This window comes from Simochromis diagramma, unplaced genomic scaffold (genome assembly GCF_900408965.1).
Source record: "Simochromis diagramma unplaced genomic scaffold, fSimDia1.1 OVJJ01000585.1, whole genome shotgun sequence".
In the NCBI taxonomy this organism is placed as follows: domain Eukaryota; kingdom Metazoa; phylum Chordata; class Actinopteri; order Cichliformes; family Cichlidae; genus Simochromis; species Simochromis diagramma.
In genome coordinates, this window is record NW_024387398.1 from 8,250,024 (window position 1) to 8,274,134 (window position 24,111).

General features: G+C 40.8%; 1 protein-coding gene across 1 annotated transcript; it reads left to right on the forward strand.

Annotated features, from left to right (window-relative positions):
* Positions 1–745: 745 nt before the first annotated feature.
* On the forward strand, positions 746–22,567 carry tgfbi (transforming growth factor, beta-induced). The gene is made up of 17 exons (XM_040010335.1): positions 746–989; positions 3,639–3,737; positions 13,781–13,845; positions 13,946–14,103; positions 14,215–14,379; positions 14,808–14,954; positions 16,602–16,743; positions 16,834–17,046; positions 17,619–17,756; positions 17,851–17,993; positions 20,166–20,302; positions 20,610–20,740; positions 21,122–21,246; positions 21,558–21,660; positions 21,760–21,827; positions 21,998–22,022; positions 22,115–22,567. Exons 1-17 carry the CDS (start codon positions 877–879, stop codon positions 22,174–22,176), a joined length of 2,034 nt encoding a protein of 677 aa, XP_039866269.1. The 5' UTR covers positions 746–876; the 3' UTR covers positions 22,177–22,567.
* The last annotated feature ends 1,544 nt before the right edge of the window (positions 22,568–24,111 follow it).

Consider the following 24,111-nt stretch of genomic DNA (forward strand, 5'->3'; position numbering starts at 1 on the left):
ATTTAAATGTTCATTTTCTATTTTATCTAGGGATTGAGAGTAACGAAGTTTCTATTCTCTGTATGTCCTGTACATGTGGCAGAATTGACAATAAAGTTGACTTTGACTTTGACTTTGACTTTGAAAATTCAGTGACAAAACACAGAGTAACTTTCTGTGTGGAGCTTGCGTGTTCTGCGTGGGTTTCCTCAGAGTACTCTTGCGTTTTCCCATAGGCCAGAAACAGTTGTGAATGTGAGTGTGAATGGTTGTCTGTTTTCTGTGTTAGAGCTGTGATCCAGGGTGTACCCCGCCTCTCCCCTGTGACAGCTGGGATTGGCTCCAGCCCCCCCACCCACCCATGAAAACACCACCACCCTCAACTGGATGGATGAGCGGTTAAGAAAACGGATGGATCAATGGTTGTTGGTATATATAATTAAATAAAATTAATAAAATAATGACTTATTCTGACAATATAACGTGATCAAAATAAGGGATTCACACCAGATAAAAGAGAAATATTTGATCGACTCATGAAGAACAATCAACAGATAAACCAATAATATATCGATCATCATCGGTGACTCGTGAATTCAAAGCAGTAGTCTCATGTTACTGCAGGGTACTCTTAAAAACTTCAACTTGCCGGGGAGTATTTTACACAATTGTACTAGTACTTCTCTGCAACAAAGGATTCTCCCAGCTCTGCTCTGGTGCGCCCCTCCCCATCCTCCTCGCCACTCCTCCTCTTTCTTCGGTGTATAAAGCCGGACTGTCCTGGTCCCTGTAGGGACCGAGGGCTGCAGAGAGGGAAGGAGGAAAAAGCACAGGAAGAAAGAGAAGAAGAAGAAGAAGCAGCAGCAGCAGCAGCAGGTTTTTCTCCAGAAAGTGAAGATGAATGTGTGCGCGCTGGCCCTGGGTCTGGCCCTGGTTCTGACCGTGTGTGTGGCCCGGTCTCCGTTCCAGGCGGTCCTGCAGCACAGCCGGATCAGAGGCCGGACGCATGGGTGAGGTTTTTTTCTTTTTTTCTCTCCTGATTCTAAGTGACCCGAGCTGAGCCTGGTCCTGCCCGACTGAACCTCAACTACTACTGAGCTGATCAATAGAAATGATCAGAGAGTGATCGATAATCTGCGGGAGTGTCAGTACTCTGGTCCTTTAGTCACTACACTAAATGTACTAAAACTTCAGCTTTAATAAAGAAGTAAAAGTCCCGGTTTGGAAACAAAGTATGAAAATAAAAGTACTTCATTACGCAGGAACATGACGTGTATCGAATATTTTTACTGGAGAAATAAAAGGATTCCTTCTAAGGGCGACTACTAGAAAGTGACTGAATTTTATTAATCGATTCGTCATGAATATACTTATTTGCTGCAAATGAAAAACAGATGTTCTGCTGATTTTTAATCTAGTTCGTGTTGTGTAGCTTTTTTCTGCACTACACCTCAGCTAAAATATTCATTTTACTCACATCTGTCTGACGGCTGTTTCTTATGGCCTCACTGTGCAGGGAAAAGCGCGTATCTCCATATTTGGACAATGGTTGTGATCAAGTTTATTCAAGAACTACCACTTCACGTTTTCCTCATGATCTCAAAGAGTATAATGCACTCCTCCAAAGCACAACTGGAGAATTGAAAATCAATAAAGCAACTATTAAATGATCAGAGATGATAAAAGGACAATTAAAAAATAATTTTAGAAATAGTTGGAAGGAAGTCGCTGACTTTTTGAGCATCATCTCCTCATGTGATTGGTTCAATGTGTCTGTTTGTTAGCAGGACTGCCTTTAAAGTTCTGGATGGATTCACTTGATGGGTTTTTGTTAGAGGTGGAGCTCTGGCCCACTCAGGTGATTAATGTTTTGAGTCGGTCCACATCTAGTCATTCTTCACTGTTGTGGGATGTGACATAATTGAATATTTGTTGTCATATCTTCACACTTCATACAAATACAACTAAAATATACACACAAAAAGGGAGACATCCTGGTTCTTCTGAAGAAAATATGAAAAAACTAGCCCAGCTCCAGATATCCATCTGAATCCAGGGTTTCAATTCGTGCCAGGTGTGGTGGTAATTTTCAGCTCTCACTGGAGTGACACGGTTTCTTGTTTCTTAAGCGAAGGATCTGAATTCTTCTTTGTGTACTGCAGTACGATATTAAATATCCATGGTTTGGGGGGGGGTCAGGGTTTAAACAGCTGGATTTCCTTCACAGACAGGAAACCGGTGCCAGCCTGAGCGAGTCTGTGTGAGTGTAAGCCGAGAGTCAGCGTGTGAGGGTGTTACAGTGATCCGGCTTGTACTCTGTACTCTGTACTGGTTGATATAATCTGCCATAACTCTTCATGTTCAGTTTAAGTTAATTTCTATACCTAAGCTGAAGACCCTACGATGTTAGAGAAAGAGCTCCAGCAATCAGCCATCGACCATTTGACAAAAACCAGTGCCAAAACCTTTATAAACGACGGCAGTTTCACTTTTAAGTTTAGTTTCCATCAACTTTAATGACCTCAACTTTTAGAAAAAAGTTTTTCTTCATGTGTTCTGTTTTTTGTTTTTTTTAACAGCTATAATAGGTTTACAAAAGGATCATAGAAAAGATCTCAGAGGATTTTAACAAGAGAAAAAACTCCCGGTTTCACTGTCACCCTGACTGGAATTGAAAAAAGCGATGTAAACTGTGTTCATGTACAAGGACAAATGCATTTTCCTAAATACTTCACATCTGGCTGTGAGCCCAGGCTGGAAGGGAAGAAGGGCAGACAACATTTTCTTAGTTACCAAACTAGAAACAACACTTCAGAAAACGGTTGCTTACTTGGTTTCCGCACAGAAGAATTACCTAATATCAGACCTCCTCCTCCTCCTGCCTTCTCCTTCTGGCTCCTCGATGGATATAATCACATGGGTCAGCTAGTGGGAACTGTAAGGTGCCATTACGTAAATCCTCATTTGGATAAACAGCTTTTTCAATTCGGGTCAACAACGTGACAAATTCCTAACCTGCAGAACTCAAACTGAGATCATTTTAATCATTTTGACGGTTGTTGCAGAGGGATCAGCCCTGCAGCCATGAACGATCTGCTCTTTCATGTATTTTACTGCTCTGTTTGTCCTTTATGTTCTGAGTTTGGGATTTCTTTGTGGATGATTTATGGTATAGATTGTTTTGCTTATTAGTCATGCGTGTGTGTGTGTTTTGCACAGACGCCTCGGGAGACAGCCAATGCAAATTAGCTTAGGCTATAAATTGTGTGGTGTGGTTCGTCTTAATATTTATCCCTACAGAACAACACACAATGAAACGATATGCATGCCGACTGAGATCACAACACTGTGCTTGAGTGAGTTTGAGTGTTTTTCTTAATTGGGGATAATTATGTTTACCACAGTTGGTATGAACTGAATTTTTGACAGTCCCAGTTTATCATTTGTGAAACCTATGGCTGTCAGTCTGTTTCAGTTTATGAATTGATGACTCAAATACTTTGATTTAGACTTTTAACAGAGCTTCTACGTGTCTCACGCTCAGGATTAGCGGTTTACTTAAGCCGACTGTCTCTGTATGTTGTAAATGAAAGTGGTTAATAAGTATAAACATTTGAATTAAACTAAACTTTTTCCTCTTTGTCTCTCTTCTGTTTCAGACCCAATGTTTGCGCCATGCAACAGATTAAAGGCACCAGCAAGAAATATTTCACCAACTGCAAACAGTGGTACCACCGCAAGATCTGTGGCAAACCCACGTAAGTCCCACCGACTGCACTTTTTGCCATATTTACCATTTTAAATACATTCTTAGTTTTCCTTAAGAAGCAGAGCACAGGTCAACTGCTTCTCACTTTTGGTTACAGCTGTGGTTCTGAGTTGATTTTTGTATTTGATTTCACCCCAACTCTGTTAGTTTGACTTTAGTTCTGCTGAAAAGAGAGAGTTTGTATTCAGATGACAGAGAAATGTCCTTCTCCCGAGGTGTACCCGCCTCTTACATAACCTCAGAATAAAAAGAGCGGAGCACAAACTTCAGAGTCAGTTTACATCTGAGGCTGAGACTCCACTCCCAGTCTCATGAGTTCATTTAAAGGACACGTGCAAACATATACATTGACTTTTCTGATATATTCCACTTCCTTTGGAGTCCTCAAGTCTAAATCTAAAGTCTCTCGAGTTAGAGTCCGAGTCATTAATTTAAGTCCAAGTCAAGTCTGAATTCCTTCAGTGTTTCCTACCTAAAGCTTCATTTCAGATCAAATAAGGTTGAAACACAGAACTCAGTCCCCAAACTGCGGTAATGATGTGCTTCAAAGTATATGAAGCAAGCTTTTAATTTATTAAAAACACTTATTCATCCTTTGAAAAGTGAGTTTAGCTTGCACAGTCGTCCAGAGAGTTTCTGAAAATTATTTAAACTGCAATGAGGCTAGCTCTGAATTACAGTCATGCCAGTTTAAAGTCACATAAGGATACGACGCAAGGACAAAGTAGATGTGAAACTGAAGCTTTCAGCCTTATAAACAGTAAAATATTTATATTATTTCATAAGGACTGCAGAGCACATCCAGTGTTTCCATGTAAGCTGCAGTGATGATGGATGTAACCATTGCCAGTAATAAACCAGAAGGCAGAATGATAAACAGCATCCAGTGTCCTAAGAGTGAATCCAGAGACCTGCCTATGAATCTCACTGTGGTCCAGAATAGGAAAACAAAGTCCTCTTCACTTAGCTTTATCTTACAGAGCATAGGAAAATGATCATAACAAGACTTTTAACGTAAGGCTAGTCTCTACACATTCACTTGATAAACAAAAGATCCCTCCCAGGTGAATGCCAAGACGCTGTGGGGTTGCATTAGGAAGGGCATCCAGTGCATAACTCTACCAAATCAAACGTGGAGCTACCTGCTGTGGTAGCCATTTCTGTCCAAATCTGCCAAAACATGCCCACATATACCTCTTTTATTTTTTGTTCTGCTCTGACAATGACATAAACTAAGTTCCATCTGTATTTGGTACCAGTTTTAGATCACAGACACCCTGATAAAAGAAACTGAGGCTATATATACACTCATAGTCACTGACAGCAGTCAAGGTAAGAGAAACAGGTGGGCAACAAGAAACAGCTGAAACTAATCAAAACAAACACACGAGGGAAGTAAAACTGAATACAAGACATGAGAGATACTTTAAAAATAAAAGAAGTGCCTCTACGTGGCTGTAGCTCGGGAGGTAGAGGTAGAGTGATGTACTAAAGTTAGTGGTTCAGTCTGCATGCCAAATATCCCCAAGTTGGTCTATTGCATCCACTGAAGTGTGAATGTTAGATAGAAAGCACTTATATTTTTCTTTTTAAAAAGTGATTGGGCAAATGAGCCGAGTTGTATAAAGTGCTCTGAGTGCTCGGGTAGTGTAGAAAAGTGCTATATAAGAACAGTCCGCTTATCATTTAAAGAAGATAAAGACTTGGGGAAGAAAGAATAACCTAAACAAAAAGAAGGAAATATTACTTAACCCAGGAATACAAAGCCCAAATCCTCAAACCATAAAAGTCCTAAAAAAATGACTAAAACCTTAAACAGCAGCTAAACTACAAGACTTAATCTAAACCTCAAAATGACAGAAACCAGTTTGTTCTTAATAAACTCATCTCTATTAATGCATCCATGTACATAAAGTGAAAGCCTTTTTGTTGTTGCTGTTGCTGTAAGTGTCTATCAAATCCAAGTCTTTGATCAAAGTTGAGGTCATACACTGGAAATCAGGCAGTATAGTAAACAAGTCTGTCAGGTGAAAAGCATCCACATCCACATCATCTAAACATTAGGAACACAAGAGAATGCACATAAAGTTTGAGAGGAAATTTGGGAGTGGAAAAATCAAATACTGTTGATTTTCTTGGCTTTTTTTGTCACGAGGTCAAGTTGGCCAGTCAGACAAGTCATTCCAGAACCATCCACAAACACTTGGATTAAAACCAACTTCACTTAAGAGCTGATTTTTCCCATTTGAGCTCCATGAGTGCAGAGAAACAGACTGCTTTTTTACACCTACTTTTGTGAGAACTCATCTCATTTGGCCTAAAGCTAAACCTGAGCCCAAGTGTGAACAGTTCTAAAGTGAGGGCCAGAAAGCCCTAAAGTCTAAAACTGAAACTCGTCCTCACAGGAATAGACAGACACAGCACTCTGCTTTAATCCTGTCCAGCTCATGAGATCTGCAGCACAGCTGGCCTCTGCTGCCTCATTAATAATGTGGGTGTGTGTCTCTGACTGTAAACCACTGAAATTTACTGTCTGCATTTACTTCCCAACTCCATCTTCAGCCCAAAGAGGAAAAACCTTTCTGAACGTTAAACGCTGCATTTGATTTTTATTTTAAATCCGGATTTCTGCTTGGTATGTGTTTGGAAGGCGCTGCAGAGGAAACGTGCTGCTAAATCCTAAAATCCTCCCAAACTCTTTCTATGAGCACATTCTTGAGTGAAACGCAGCTGGCTGCGGAGTGTCCCTGCAGAGCTGTGAACATGAGGAAGGTGACGGTGGGTGAGGAAGATTTAAAAGACAGGAGGCTTCTTTTTCATGCATGTGTTTATACAGACAACACTGTTTAACAGGAACACAGTGATACAGTTTACTTATGAAGCAGCAGTTGCAAATGCTGAATCAAAATGACAGAACACATAAACAGGGATTTGGACTTGAAGCCTGTGCAGTGATAACAGCTTTTCTCCTGTTTAATCTACATAACATTCATCACTACAGGCATTAAATCTCACTCAGAAAAACTAAACTCTGAGTTATATCCAGTAGCCAGTTTAGCAAAGCAGTAATCAGCTGGACACATGAAACTAAATATGATTTAAAGGCTGTTTAACCAAATTTATTCAGTCCACTCAAGCTTTCCCCAGACTTTATTAGCTTCTCTTTTTCTAACAAACTCAAACATGAACATCAGTGTTGATTTTTAAATCTGAACATTTGCAACTTGTCAAGCCTCTGACAGCACATTTTACCAAACACAAACACCCACTGTCAGTGTGAATGCATTCATGCCTTCAAAATGTGCCAGCAGTTTGTTTGTTTGCTGCCACTTTAAACTCAGCTTTGGTCCAATATGTAAGAGGAAGGTGATGGATGTTGTGGAGAAATGAAGATTTCTCGACGGGAAAAACTAAACTGAGACAAAAAAAATTAACAAAATACAAAAGAAAAAGAAAAACTACCACCAAAACAGAGTACACAAAGTCAGAAGGTATGTGGTTAATGTTGTAAAAGCGTCTATTTGAACCCAGACAGGGTTAAAGTAGCACCACAAAGGAGCAGTCAGAGGAGATTTATATCTGCAGTCGTTTAGATTTACTGGTAAAACTCTGCTCTGGGACCGCCCCACCTTTCCGTGTGTAGCACAAAGAGCCTCTCACAGATCAGAGCAGGCGTCAGTGACAGCAGATATGACGCTGAAACAAGAAAAGAGGGTTGCAAAACAACTTGCAGAGGCATAGTAAGTGTGTGTGAAGTATTTAAAATCAAAATAGATGAAAAAGTGGATTTGTGGAAGGGTATCAGCTAAGTCATCAGCTCGTGTGGGCTCAGATCAATTATCAATGAGAAATACTTTATTTATTCCATATTTGGGGAGATTTTTTAAATTAGATCAGCAGATCGTGGCATCCCTGAACTCACGTTATAACGCGAGTTCTTAAATCGGAGTCTAAAAATATTAATTCGGACATCTACTTTTATTTTTAAATGGAACCTGAATCTTGGTGTCCTGGGTGACTCTTCCATCCATCATCTCTCCATGAGCTCTGGACGAGGAATGCTTCACATGTTACGTAGAATTATTGGAGCATTTAGGCTGGATTCACACAGATGATGATAAAAATAACATTTTTAAAACCTTTTTGGTCTTTGTCGCTCTAATTTTTAATATTCAGCAAGCCAGATAGAAGAGCTAAATATCAGCCCCTGTCTCTGGTTAATGTCTTTTTATTTGCCACAGTCTAGTATCAGCTGATCGGTTATTGGTGCGTGTTGAATTCAAACCGAAGGCGTTGGTGTTTCTGTCACAGATTTATCATGAGGCAAACTTATGGAAATGTCCGCTTCAGCAGTTTAACAGACAGCATAAGAAATGATTCATAACTTTGTTTGCAATGTTTCATTTACTTCTTCTTTCTTCTACTGTAATTCTTCTGAGTTAGTTTCTGTTCCCTCATCTTCTTCATCTCTCAGCCTGCTCCACTATTTTCTTCTCCCGTCTTGTATCTAAAGATGATCCTCCTCCTGTCCGCCACCTCTTTCTGTCTCATACTGTTTTCATCTCTCCTGCTTACTCTGTGTATTTATTCATGCATTTGTGAGGCTCGTCCTGTGTGTTTGTGCATTTCCTGTCCTGAATGTGTCCAGTCAGGATGTTGGACACAGCCTTGACGCAGCTCACAGTTCAGCCTGAATGTTTCTCACAAACAGATTCTTTCAGCTGGCAGCAAATGGGACAGAAAGAGGAAGTGAGACTTTCTGTGGACATTTGTAGGAAGTGAAGTTGCTGGAGGACCCTGACGCCCCATGCACACAAATCTTACAACACCCACAGTGTGGGTGTGGAAACACTGAGCTCTTATCTCTGACAGTTTAGTTGGATTTACACTGGTGGGGCATTTTGAGTCTAACAGTCATGTCTTTGTCTCTGCGGCTTTGGACCCATGGGTTTCTGTGGAGGAGGATCCGGAGGTTAGAGGTCAGCAGAAGGAAGACTCATAACTCCCATCGTAATTCACTACAACCCCCCTCTGAACCCCGGGTCCTCAAAGTACCCTCTGTCTGTCAGACACTAATGCCACATCTGTTTCTTTAACCTTAAGTAATACTGCTAATAATAATAATACTTACAATAACAGCACTGAAGTAACCATCTTATTTATGTTATAAAGAACAAAAGATCAAAATATGCAGTTAAAGGAGGTAAAACTATCCAAGTCAACAGGTTTTCAACTGAAGGAGGCAGCTGTGCAGATTGTGAGAGTTCATTCATTCCACAGTTTAGGAGCTAAAACAACAAAAGCAAAATGCGTTAAAGGTTTGGAGTCAAACTGCGAGAAGAGACTTTGTGTCAGCCTACAACTGCTAAAACATGGCTCAAAGGTCAGAGATGTAGCCTGGAGATGTTTAAAGCTCAGCAGCTGGGTGAGATCTGATGGGGGGATTTCACTCTGGTCTACATATCTTTATCCCTGTTACATTACTTTTGTCCCTTTGATCTTCTTGCTGTGATTTCTTATGTGTCAGAACTATTTTATAATAGTGCACAGAGGTCTGGTGTCCAAAGTTATACGCTGATCTTTTGCTACCTAACCTAGTCTTGATAATTATTATGAAATCTGAGAGCTTTGAGGACTTTCCAGATGCTTGTAGCCTTTGGTAGCTTCCAGAGCTCCACAAGTTTTGAGAACTTCAAAGACTTGAGACCTCTGGTAGCTGTTAGAGGTCCAAGAACTTTAAGAGCTCTGACAGTGTCGATCACTCTGACACCTCAGACACCTTCAAGGGCTCCACTAGCTTTCAGAGCTTCAAAGGTTCAAGCTCACTTCTAGCTTTGAAACCTCTGAGAGCTTTGGAAGTTTTTAGAGCTACAAGATTTTTTAGAAGCAATTTAGTATAATTTTCAAATCCTTTATTTGTAAAATGCAAAATAAAACTGAACTTTCTGTCCTTTTTGCCCACATAATAAGGCATATAGCGGTACACACTGATGTACACATGAAGTTTGGAACGCTTGACTATGATTTGAGCTGTGTTATGTTTAGACTTTGATTATTGGGAATGTGTGATGTGGTTTGTAGAGTCTGGATTTAAACTGTTAGCTGTTAGCTTGTCATGACTGACTTATTCAGAGTTTTTATTGAGATGTTAATAAAATCAGTGATCTTGCACCTGTGCGGTGTATATGACACAGAATTCGGTCAGAAGATTAGATTTCTGGCTCTTAAATATTGTGTAAAAGTATTAATTTTGTAGAAAAAAAATCTAGATCATTAACAGGCATTTTTGTTAAATAAAGGGCATTTCATTTAGAATTAAGTAGCACACGTTTATGTACCGCACCCTCACAATAACCAAGCTTGTGTAACTCGTCCCTTAATTGCCTCACTGTGGTGTCTAACTTTAATTCATCAGCTTTAGTTAATAAAAGTTTCTCAAAGACAAAATTTGTACGTGTCCACCTTGTTTTTACATTCTGGAAATGACTTTTAATCCCTGATTAAACTTTTCTCAGGCTTTTCATGGCTGGCAGTTTCATGTTTGAAGCTTCCTCTGACAATCTGAAGGATGATGCACTGCTGACTGATATGAAAGCATTTCTTTTTTAAGGTTTTCATTGAGCAGCTCGATCCCGGCAGCAGAATTACTGCAACCTTACTCTGTTTGTTTTGTCATAAATCCACAGCAGCCATCTTTACTTATGTGGAGAACAAAAGAGACCTGAGTTTCCATCTGCTTTGATAATCAGTCCAGTGTGTGTTTGCGCACATTAACACACACACCATCAGTAGCTGCTCTTCACATGTTTGCACTTATTGCAGCGGTGATGAAGGCTGCGGGAGCTTTGGGAGCTTCCTTTTTCTCTCTGTCGACGTTAAACTTTATTATAGAGGACCTGAGAGCAGAAATAAGACCTCTGTCCACAGACGGTTTAAGTGTTAATATGGAGCAGTGACTGCTTGGTGGTCCTGGCTTCACTGAAAGATTTGTCCACTAATCGCTCTGTTAAAACAAACACAAGAAACTCAGAAATTCATAATGAGATTCCTCCATCAGGGGACTCTTCCCATCAGGAAAATTTATTTATTTAATAAATTTGCCAGTCAACCTTCCAACAATTGTTGACTCGTAAAGCTGAAGAAAATACACATCTGATGTTTATAGACTCAGAACGTCTCAGAGAGAGGACATAGTGGAGGAGCTGACACAGGAGGAAGTTTAGGAAATTGATTTTTATAGAAGAATTCAACTGCTGGCAGACTGATCAATCAATGATTTATCTGCAGCTGCAAATTAAAAAGTTCCCATGTCATGCAACATAGACGCAGGCTTACACTGGTTTGACACAAAGAGGTTGGCTTATACATGCAGGATAAATATTAAATATTAAAGCGACACAGGTGGTTGTAGCTGCTGGCTGTCTGCTAGGCTTCACCTCAGCTAATCTGCTCTCCACCTTCTACATTCTAACTATGGTGTTCAAGACTCAAGACTTAATCTTTGGCCCACTGTTATTTCCAACATATTTCTAATACATGTAGCTAGAGCTTTCATAATGATAGTATTGTCACTGTCACTGTGTGTCATTGTTATGTCCCGCTGGAATTCAACCCCAGCAAACTGCTCGATAAACAGACTGACCAAGAAGTTTTCTCCAGTTTTGATTCTGTCTTTTATAAACAGTCTTTGAAGACGACATTCAAATAAATGAAGAATTACTCTCATACATGTAATCAAAGTATTTGTCAGAGCTGAGAAGCTTTTTTAGTGAAGGTTGTTGAGCCAAAGGTTGATTTTTTTCCCCCGCTGAATTATGTTCATTTGCTCTCAGTTTAAAAGACACTGACTATGATTATGGGTATGCAGTCTTCTTCACTACCTTTGCAGTGACATAATAGTTCAAATCTGCTTTGGTTAAGTCTTAATCACCCTCAAGCTGCCGGTTAAACTGAAACTAGTAATGTTCATGTCCAGAACTATTCAAACTGATGTTTATACGTGCAGTCGAGTTGCCACTTTTCTCTTCATAATGACCTTTTGTTTTGTAGTGGACAGGAAGTGAGGAGCTGGATGGGGGCTCCTGCCCTGGTTTTAGTGTTTTTCCTGGCAGTGGGTGCAGGTCTCCTCTCAGACGTCTAGTCTGGTTGCAGATTCTTCTCCTCTCTGAGGAAATGAGCTTTATGAGCCCAGACGGCGGAGCCACATTTATTATGGAAATCTCAACAGGAAGTCCTGAAAGCTCCATTCAGGCTGTACGCTTCATTGCAGCCCACATGTGCCTGTAGCTGAAGTAACGTTCTGAGATTTTTCCAGCAGACAGACCTCCACAGGTCCTCCTGGTCCCACAGTTACTGCTTGTAAATCCTGCTCAGTGGGTGCACTTCCCAGAGTGACCACTAGGTACACTAGGTAATCAGAGTCAGAATCCATTATTAATCCCTGTCACTCACAGGGTAACCCAGCCATAAGCCATACTGTTCTTTCTCCTTATTTTTTTTTACATCCAGACCATAATTTATAAAATAAACTGTGTTTTTTGGATTTTTTAAAAGATGTTAAACTACAATCTGACACCATAAACCTGTCACCAAAGCATTTCTTAATTTCCTCCTTTCTCATACAAGTTTATGTTTATAATGTGAATTCCAATTATTTTAAATTGTTTTTCAGACATAGAGGAACCTTCTGCCCACCATGAAGAACAGATTGTGGACAGACTGTGAATGTGTTGGTGCAGCGACGAAAAACAGTCCCATACATACAGCTTTACAATGAGTAGGAATAGTAGATGTGCTGCTTCCACTAATGTGTGACATGTAAATCTAGGACACATAACATGACCTGCATGTCATGACTGAAAAACTCTTCAGTCAGTGAGAAACTGGAAAAAATCAGAGGGCAATTAAATGCTCTGGATGCAGAAGTAATAATTTTTCTGGTGGAATACACTTCAAACTGTGAATCCAAAACACTTAGGGAAACACAAAGCCTTTCCTTGTCTGTTTTTCTTCTCTTTTCCATAATTTGCAGGCAGCATATCTCTCACCTCATCCACTCTGTGTCCAAATGAGTCATGTTTGGGCGCTCAGAAAAGGGTCATCAGCAAAATTCAGTGCTCACCTGTCCCACTGGATGATATTGGCTGTAGTACAGCAGCGTGATTTTTCTCTGGCTAATATTGTGGCCTCAATAGGTCCGACTTTTCCAGTGATTATCCAGAGGGTGTGCCCATTCGCTTTTGTCTTCTACAGACAAATGCTTATTTAAATAGGTAGATTGGTGTCATTTGTACATAGGCACACTGAAGAGCCACCAAACAGGCACACATGGAAGGATGATGTTCATATCATATTGCCATTCCACTATCTTATACTTTGCCTTCATTCAGCACTTTGACATAATCCAGCAAAGAGTCGAGCTGCCTCTGATTCAGATCCAGCTCTCTCAAAGTCTAAGTTGCTTTTGAAGACATCTTGGGTTTCAGAGTTCCCCTTTTAGCTTGTGTTGTACAACATTAACTCCTTCCATCTGATGACTTACTCAGGCTGAAAGATGTGTAGGTCTTCCATTCAGCTAAAGCCATAATACAGATGGTTTTTTGTCTTTTCTTTAGATAAACTAGTGGTTAGTGTGCAAAGTACTGATGCAGTAAACAAAGGTGGGTCTTCAGCTTTGTAGAAGCTGTTGTTTTCCTGGACAAACAGGTGGGTTTTGTTGAGTCAGGTAAGGGCTGATTGGTTACTGGAGCTCTTTTTTTCTCATTTCATAAGACCACTTGCACTACCTGCAGACTCTCAGGTCTGCTCATGCAGCTCGTAACTTTATTAGCATAATTACTGTCAGACAGGAATTTATGAGTATCCTGTAGCAGAAACCCTACAGACGAGTTACGAGCTCCTGATGTGGCAGAGAGTTTTATAGAGAAACAGGAACATGAAGTCTGACATGAGGCCTCTGCTCTGACGTCAGGGAATACAAGAAGGTCCACAAGAATCCTCATGTTCTCCTGTGTTTTTATGTGTTCTCTGCAGGGTGATCACCTATGAGTGCTGCCCTGGTTATGAGAAGATTCCCGGAGAGAAGGGCTGTCCTGCTGGTATGACCTCTCACCCCTTACACTAAATATGTTTAAAACATCTGTTGGGATTTTATTGCAGAGAGTCATCAGCTGTGTTTGTTTATGTGCACCATTGCAGCGCTGCCTCTTGTGAACATCTACAGCACTCTGGGCATGGTCGGCGCCTCCACCACTCAGATGTACTCTGATCGAGCCCAACTCAGGGAGGAGATCGAAGGTCCAGGAAGCTTCACCTTCTTCGCCCCGAGTAACAAGGCCTGGGAATCTCTGCCAACAGTCAGTACACACTCACACCCTTTTACTGCAACCTCGCGCTCCTTTTGTGAGGAGCAATCAGCGATGGTTCTCCTGCTTAACTCATTGTGTGTCGTTTTTGTCGTTTTCTAGGAGATCCTTGACGCTCTGGTGAGCAATGTGAATATCGAGCTGTTAAATGCTCTTCATTACCACATGGTCAATCGCCGGCTAACCTCTGAGGAGCTGAAGCACGGATCCACCTTCTCCTCCATGTACCAGGATGCCCCCGTCCATATACACCACTACAGCAATGGGGTGAATGAAGACATACTATTGTTATCCTGTAACTCTGGCACAGGAATCAAGTTTAGCTGTCATGATAACATGAATATAGACCAGAGAAATTTGTAATTAATGTGAAACCACCGCAGGAAGAATCATTAGCTGAGACAACCGACTTTAGTCAGGGTTCTGAGTATTGATCAGCTAAGCTATTGCTCTCCCTTCTCCACAGAGAATTTTGGTCAGCAGTTCCAGTGCTTGTTAAGATACCTTTTTTTTCTTTTACCAGACTGTCTCCAGGCTCAAAACTGAGGCTGTATGTACAGTCTTGCTCTGAACATCATTATTATCTTACATTAGGTATCATATCATGTGTATGATCATCAATGTATGATCATACACATGATATGATATTATTTGCAGTAACAACACATTAATACATTTTCTTCTTATATCTACAGATTGTGACTGTGAACTGCGCTCGTCTGGTCAAACCTGACCAACATGCCACCAATGGCATCGTGCACGTGGTTGACCGCGTCATCACAGCCATCTCCAACAACATGCAATCAATCATTGACATTGATGACGACCTGGAGACTCTGCGTGTAAGTCCATTGAATTTAAAATCATTATGTTGTTTTAAACCTTTGGAAAAAATTGTATTAAAACAGCCTACGAAATTAGAAATACCTGCTTATCTAAAAATATTTAAATGAAGTTGTTACATGAACAGCTAAAGCAACTGTAAAAGTTGTGTAACAGCTGGTGGAACATCAGCCAGCTAATTAGGTTAATTAGTAACATGACTGGGTATAAAATGACTATCACAGAGAGTTTCACCAGGCTGTGAAACATAGCAGGGGCAAATACCTCAGCAGTTTAAGAAGAACATTTTTCACCATAAAATGACAAAGAGTTTGATTCCATCACAGTAAATCATTAAAATATATCACAAGGTAAATTATCAGTAAAAATTCTAAAGTCCCATGAACTCTCCTTCTGAATCTAAGGTCTACCCCATTAACTGGACCTGCTAGTCCATAGTTGCTGTTGCAGACCTCTATGGGACATTGTGATGGACCGAGTTGAAAAAGCAGGAGGAGTCACAGGAATTATTACAAAAACAGGGTTTTCATTTGTGAACCCAACCCAAAAATTATATTTACAAAAGTCATAAATGTTGAGCTCATAAAAGAGGTCAAAGAAACAAAACTCAACTCAGGCAAAGACTGCAAACTTAACAAACCAAATGACTGCCCAAACAAACATAAATGACCTCCACATGAAATTACACACGAGGGTATTTATAATGGCTGATCAGACCATTGAGACACGAGGGGTAACTAAACAAAACACAATCATAAACAGCAAACAATGCAGTACAGTCTCGTTTGTTAATAAACTAAACACCAAAGAAGGAAATCAAAACTACTAAACCCTAAACTAAACTCAAACATTTAATTAAGTAAATGGTAAATAGCCTGTATTTGCATAGCGCTTTACTAGTCCCTAAGGACCCCAAAGCACTTTACACAACCAGTCATCCACCCATTCACACACAGGTGATGGCAAGCTACATTGTAGCCACAGCCACCCTGGGGCGCACTGACGGACACTGGCGCCACCGGGCCCTCTGACCACCACCAGTAGGCAACGGGTGAAGTGTCTTGCCCAAGGACACAACGACCGAGACTGTCCAAGCCGGGGCTCGAACCGGCAACCTTCCGATTACAACCCGAACTCCCAACTCTTGAGCCACGAAGTACAACTACTTTATTTGTAAATTAAAGAAAACACACATTCTCCCCTTCAGCAGGAAGTGGTGGTGCGGTCCAGTTATCCCTCTTTGCATTTAGTTGTTTCAAACCCTGGCCACCGATGCAAGCTGCCGTTAAACATGAAAGAAGAAGAAGAAGAACCCTGGCCACCACCTTTTGTCTGGCAATTTAGAGTGTGGCCATGGGTATGTTGACACTGGGGAGAAATCTTTTTCACAGAAGTTGTTTCTTATGTCAAAAAGACATTTTTAACCACATGCTCCACAGTAACAGATTCTGGGTGACTGCTGTCCATATCTGTCACATACAGAAAACAATTACCGGTAGAGAACTATGAAATCCTGAACATTTAGCTTTTCTTCAGCAATAGGTTTGCACGTCCCCAGACACTTGTAGTAGTTGTAAGTTCTGATGGAATAAGCAGCTTAAACTCTTGTCTCTGTTTTCTTGTATGTCTCATTGTCTGTGTTTCAGACGGCCTTTGCTGCTGCAGGTCTCACCACCATGCTGGAGAGCGAGGGTCATTACACTGTCTTCGCTCCCACCAACGACGCCTTCGAGAAGATTCCTCGGGAGACCCTCAACAGAATTCTGGGAGACCCCATAGCTCTAAAAGGTGACCGGCACAAGATACTGTGACTCCTTCTATCTGGCTCTGTTTATATTTTTAATTACTTTTGTATGATCTGATGTGTGGCCCCCTCAGACCTGCTCAACTACCACATCCTGAAGAACATGCACTGCGCAGAGTCGATTGTGTCAGGAACACCAATGGAAACATTGCAGGGAACCATGCTGGAGGTCGGCTGTGATGGAGAACACATGACACTGAACGGCAAAGCTATCATCACCAAGACAGACCAGCTAGCCACCAATGGAGTCATCCACTACATCGGCGAGCTGCTCATTCCTGACTCAGGTAATTGCACTACAAACAATACTACTAATACCACAATGCTTCACCCAATATAGGGAAGATATTGCTGCACAAGGAATCCGCACAAAATAGTCCCTTCAGTAGTGGTTTTAACATAAGCACTTGGAATAATCATGGACTCAGAGTTGAATTATCACCTTCAGGTCATTGGAAGAGCTTCTGTCTTAGCAGGAGATCCAAAAAAAATCTCATGTTTATTATTTTTACAGATCTTTCAAAGTTTAGGGTCCTCACTGAGACTAAGAGACAAGATCCGTCCACTTCTTGGATCTCTACACCTGGGTGGTATTCAACCAAATCAAATTTTGGTGTTATGAAATCACACCTTGAACCAATTGATTGGGCCGATGGTGGTGTCGAGTGACTATGGGACCAATTATATTAAAATAAACCAAGTCACATTTGTCCACATTGAGTACCACTGGAAGTGAACAATGGTGGAAAATTCTAACAAACACAAGTTACAGTTACCATTTTTAGGTTAGGGTTAGGGTTACCTAAAAGGATTATTAGTTGTACCAGAGATAGTATTAATACTTCTTTGTCTCTTGCAGCTAAAACTCTCCTGGAGCTGGCTGAAAGTTCATCTGTTTCCACTGCGAGCAGGATGTTTGTTGAAGCTGGTCTAACCCCCCACCTGACCGGGTCTGAGACTCTGACCATGCTTGCTCCTCTGAACGACGCCTTTAAAGGTAACGTGTGGCCCCCAAAAAAGGCCTTTCCTGCCATCCTGTAGGGATAATCAGAAATGGGTATGAACAGCCATTGTTTCCACGTGTCTAACAGGAAGTATGACAATGACTCCCAGCATGAGAAAATTAATGAGCAATCACATCTTGAAGGAGCAGCTGTCATCCAAGGCTCTATACCATGGCCAGGAGTTGGAGACACTGGGAGGCCTCAAACTCAGAGTCTTTGTCTACAGAAAAGTAAGAACTGACATTTCTTTACTTGGTGGTTTGTTCCACAGTTTGTTAGAGACACTTTTCAGATTCCTTGTGTCTCAGACTCAGTTGTGGTTACTAACCATAACTCTCTGTTAGGGTGACTGAACAGCCAAAAATCACAAATTCTAGAAGTGTACAGATGTGGTTAGGAGTACTTGGAATTCACAGGGTAAAGAAGCAGAGTAGTACTGTTTCATCATGTGTCAAAATACAGCCATGAGACTGTTTAATTGGACCTGAAACAAGTTAAATATATGAATGCAGAACAGCCAACTGTTCAGCTGTTTGGCTGAATTGAGTGTGGATGGTTCTCTGCTGGATCAAGAGGCTGTTCACAGCAGATGTTGCTCTTTTATGTGGTTTTGTTTTATGTGATTGTTTGTGGTCAGAACAGGAAGCTGCTGCTGAAGAATCAACTTCTGATGGAGCTGCTGCCTCCGTCTGCTGCTGCCATGAGGAATTAAACCGCTTCCATCTCCTAACGAGATGCTGGTTTTCATCTCTCTTGAAAACCTCTTTTCTTTATTAACTTTAACTTGAAACATGCAGACAGAACTTTATTGAAGTCATAAATGAAACACAATAAATGCTTATTTTCCCATGATTGTTTGGAGCTGAACAGTCAGCATCACCAGTTGCTGAGTAGACTAGCCAGATTATTAGTCATACCATGTCACTATTTTGGGTGATTACTTTATGTTGTGCACCCTCTACTTGGTTGGTCCTTGTTTGTATTGTCTTAGTTCTTCTTGATCTCATTATTGACTTTAACACTGTTGATCATGACATTTAATTCAAAGCCTTTATGATTTCATTGGTTCAGGTCAGAGACCTAAACTGTGATTAGTAGTTAAAAAAAATCCAACCAGGGGTTCCTCAAGGCTCACGTTTTGGCCTATCTTCAACTTGCTGATTCTCTAACCCAGTAAGACCTCTCAAGTAATCAGATGCAGATCTTTTAACGGTTCCCAGAATCAGATCTCAGCCTGCTGAGGGTGCTTTCAGCTACTGTGGTCTTGTTCTTTGGAACAAGCTGGCTGCTGACCAAAGGTCAGTTATAACTATGTCTACATTCAAAACCTTTTTAATCTCACAAGCTTACACCTAGTAAGTTGATACCTATTTGGCCTCTATCGCCCCTGTATTGAGTCACTTTGACCTTTACCCCATGTTAGCGTTGCTGGTTCTTGTGTGCTCCCTTGCACGCTGTTAGCCCTTGTTTGGTCCCCGTTTCTCTCCCCTCCGTTGACCCTTGTTCTGCCCTTGTTAACCCCTCTCTATGTGTCAGTTTTAGTTTTTTCCTTAGGCTCTCAGAAACATACTTTGCAAAAGTCAAGTCAGATAATCGATGAATGACCGAAAAATGAACTGATTTTGTAGTGGATTAGCTGCCTCTCACACTGATGCTTTACGCATTGATATGTCCTAGCAGTAGTATTGATTGTGCTCTGGTCACACAGGATGTGAGGTGTTTGTGTTTCTGCTCGTTTCCACATGTCCCAGGTCTGGTTTGTGGGTGGTTGTCTGCTCGGTAATGAACTCTGCAGACCACATCAAGCTTCCTGCATCCCACAGTGGTTAAGTCTTTCCATACTTAACCATTGTGGGACTGTGTGTGGTGTGTTACCTCATTTAAAGAGGATATAAACCTGTCTACTTAGCCACAGAGTTACATTACACCATTAATTGTTACATTTTAATGTGAAGTATGTTTTAAGGTTTGTGTTTGACACTTTACATTGTAAAGATAAGACCAACACAATATCCTACACTAGACTCTAGAACGTGGAGACAGTAGCATGAAAAAATTCTTAGTCGTCTGTGATTCCCTCAGGCCTGTAGTCAGGTTTCCTCCGCAAGTCAACAAACATTACAGAGAAGAAGCTTTAGTTGGTCAGTTTTTTTAATCTAAGCAACATAATAATAACTAGAAGGGTACCTTCAAAATCAAGATGGTCAAACTCAGCATGGTCAGTGTGAAGGTTAACAGGTTTCCACAACAAATATTAGATCAACAAATATATCAGAAACACTCTGGCTTGCTAGCAGTGGTATCTAAACAGTATAATAACAGTAATAATAGTAACTAGAACTCGTTTTTTCTGGTTCCAAAGCCCAGTGTTAGGTATTTAAACACAAATTTTTTCTTTGTAGAACCTTTGCATCGAGAACGCCTGTATCGCTGCGCATGACAAGGTTGGACGCTATGCCACCATGTTCACAGTGGACAAAGTAATCACTCCACCAATGGGAAACATCATGGATGTCTTGAAGGCCGATGACCGCTTCATGTGAGGATCTGTACCATCTGAATCATGTTTCTCTGATGGAAAAGTACAGCAAAAACACTCCCTGTCACCTATTGGCAGTTTTAATGACTCTACAGTGCACCTTAGAGGCACAGAGCAGCAACTGCACGAACTATGATCAGTGAAAAAGGGTTTTTTGTAGTTTGAAGCTCCAAAAAAGTGAGTCAGCTGTTAGCCTAGATTATCATAAAGCTGTTAGTTTGATGTTGCATAATGACTGGAAGCAGAGGTGTTAGTGTGTTGTTGTGTAGTTGCCATTCGAGCTAACATCATTTATTGCTGTTTTCAGCACGCTGGTCAATGCCATCCAGACAGCAGGTATGACCGAGCTTCTGAACCAGCAGAAGGTGTTCACCTTCTTCGCTCCCACCAACGATGCCTTCAATGCACTGCCGCAGGATGAACGCAACAGGCTGATGCGTGAGTTTGGTTCAACCACACAGCTTCTCTTTATTCACATTCTTAATTAATCCACATGGACAGTTTCCACACACGTGTGGAAAGCGTCTATTTTCTTTACAGCAGTTTATACTGAGAGGTGGTTTGTAGAGATTTCTCAGGGGGGCTAATTTTCTGCTCTTTGTTTGGACTGAACACGCTGAATGTTCACAAACTGTTTGTTTAATCTGCTGCACAAACAGCAGCAGCTTCCACCCTAATAAAGACATACAGAGACTCTGCTCTGATTCCAGTCATCTACTGACACGGGGCAAAGCAAGTCGTGGCTTATAGCAGAGCTTAGCATGAAGAAGGAAATGAGATCAGACGCACAGTAAGAACCGTTTGTGTTTCTGTGTCCAGGTGACCCTCAGCACCTGTCAGGTGTGCTCAAGTATCACCTGGGGGAGAGTATGCTGGTGAGCGGTGGCGTCTCCTCTCACACCAGGTTCCAAACTCTGCAGGGGGAGAAGCTGGAGCTGGGCTTGGTTGGTTCAAAAACGTTATTTAAAAGATGCCGAAATCTTTTTTTTTAAATACACAGTTTATTATTATTGATATTATTATTATTATTATTATTATTATTGTTGTTGTTGTTGTTGTTGTTGTTGTTATTATATTTTGATTATTCATCTCTAATTTGTCTATTTTATATTTTGTTTTCAATATTTTATTCAGCACTTTGTATCTTATTTCACATTTAAAGGCATATTTAATTTGTGTTGACCATAGATGTTGCACAGTATTGCTGTTTTCTTAGGAATAATCAGCGAGTCTGACGCCTTTCTTTGTCTCTCAGCGTAACTACACGGTTTACGTCAACAAAATCCCCGTGGCCGACGCTGACCTGATGGCGACAAATGGAATTATCCACGCCGTCAACAGCATCATCAGACCTCTGCGTGAGTACCATGTTTACTACATCGAACGTCGAGCGAAGTAAGCGCTTTTCAAATGTGGACCTGTCCTTTAAAGCTGACCTGGCATTTTTGTGTCTTCAGCTCCAAAGGTGGACAGAGAGCAGAGCGACGGACCTGCAGCTCCTCTCAGAGCCATTGCCGCTTCCAGGGTGAGAAAGGCCTTTCTTTATGCCAAAAAACCTTTTCACAAATAATCTGAATATCACTTTTGCACCTCAAAATGTCCAAAATCCTGAAATCAGAAAGATTGATGTAATACCTGTCCTCTGATTACTGAATCACATGTTTGGGCTGCAATGCCCTCCTTTGTGTCTTGCAGGCAGACTCCAGGGGCTTCAGGAACGGTGAGTGTTTGTAATGTCTTCATGATGTGTTTAGTTCCTGCTGCACGCCACTCTCATCTGAATCTGCTCTGCTTCATTCTCTGTTTCTTCAGACGATCTCTTCAATAAGGTTCTCAACAGTCACTCCAGCAAGATGATCAGCCGGAGGCAGTAACACTGCCAAGAGGGAAGACGAGAAGGAGAAAAGCAGAGGCTCTCTAGAGAGGGTCAAAGGTCATGTGTTAAATCCTCTGCTGCGTGGCCATGAGAGGATCTGAAGGTGATTTTCTGGTGTAATTCATGTCTGGAAAAGAAGAAATGTGTGTGAAGACTTTTTAAAATTGTTCCTTTTTTATTTTTAATCAAACCAATGTTGTTTTTTCTGTGCGCTGTAAAAAAAAATATATATATATATATATAAAACAGCTAGTTTTTACTTCCATAATTCAGAGTGTGAACTTTTGTAAAGTGTGTTTTGTACTCGTGTTGTTCTGCAGCATGTCAGAGCTCGAAGCAACCATAGAGCTGATGGTTTCTGTGTGGTTTTTTTTTTTTTTTTTTTTTTTGTAAAATAAAACCGAAAAGTGAGACCACACTGCCGCTCGTTTGACACCATGTGTCCTTCAGCCTCACCTCGCATCTGTCTGCACTAACATCTCTGTATGAAAGTGAAGTTGAAGAACAATCAAATCATTATGTCTTAGTTACATTTTTACAAAAAAAGTTGCTCTGTAATTTTCTCAGATTCTACCTATAACAGTGGTTGTGACTCCATCCCTCTAACATTTGGGAATCCTGCATCGTCCCTGATGTGATCCAGGTTTGAAACTGAGCTGCTTTTTGCACAGTTTAATTTGAAGCAGTGAACGCCTCTCAGAGACCAGAACATGCTGTTAAAATTATCTTGTTTCAAGACCGAACATCAACATCAGCCGTGAGCTGTTCAATGAGTGTTTCCCATCAAAATCAAATTTCAGACATGAGCACAAAACAAAGTCATAGTGAGTCTAAATCAAGTCAGTAATAAGTCACCAATATCATTAGTTTGACTCTTATCAGCTTCAGTTCATCTGAAACTTTGGAAACGGTGAGGATGACCTCTTCTACAAACATGCTCTCCCTGCCTGATTTCATTAAATTACCAGGCCTTTTATTTAGTTAGTATGAGCAGACTCTGGGACTTCCTGTCAGTCTGCTCTCTGTGTTTGGCTTCTTTTAATGCAGAGCAGGTTTAAAGCTGCGGCTCAGGTGTCAGCTGTGGAGATGAGTGACAGCAGCAGGTAATGCAGGACAGCTGCGGCTCGCAGCAGGGCACCACGCGGAGGGGGCACAGAAGTTGGAAAAGTTCTCTAACTCAAACCTTTCAGCTCCGTGTAGCACGAACATCTGACCCAAGGTAACTGAGTTGCATAACCCTCAGGTGATGGGAAATTTCAGCAATCACGACATGAACTTGTTTGTTTTAGACTTATGAGTTTATAAGTTGGTAAAATGTTTCCAGCACCACACATAGGGTGAAGTATTTTTTTCTCTGAAAAACTAAAATCAATGCCAGAGAGGGTTAAAATAATTTAATGAAAATGTGAATTCCACATCAACCGCAGGAATAAAATATTATTAGTAAGACAGCAGGAATAAATATAAATAAGAGAAATGAATACAAAACAAGAAAAAGGCACACATGAGAGAACAGGTCACATGACAACACAGCATATTCTCTGAATTTTGTACCCACAGTTTGAACTAAATAACAGGTAACACATGTATTTATTCAACTTACAGAGAATGGAAACAAACAGAAAGAAAACTTGAAGTGCCGAATTAGTCATGTTAGTTCAATTCAATTCACTTCAATATGTATAGCACCAAATGAAATGGTGTTTTTCTCAAAGCCTTCACAATGTAAGGTTACGATCTTAAAGTAATACACAGCAAGGTAAGCTTGCAGCGTATTGCTTTAAGGTCTTAACCTTACAGTATTAAAAAGAAAACCCTAACAGACAAACTCTGAGCAAGCAATATGTAACAGCGGAGAGGAAAAACCAGGGGTGGAAGTAACGAATTACAAATACTCACGTTACTATAATTAACTAGATTTTTTTGGGGGGTA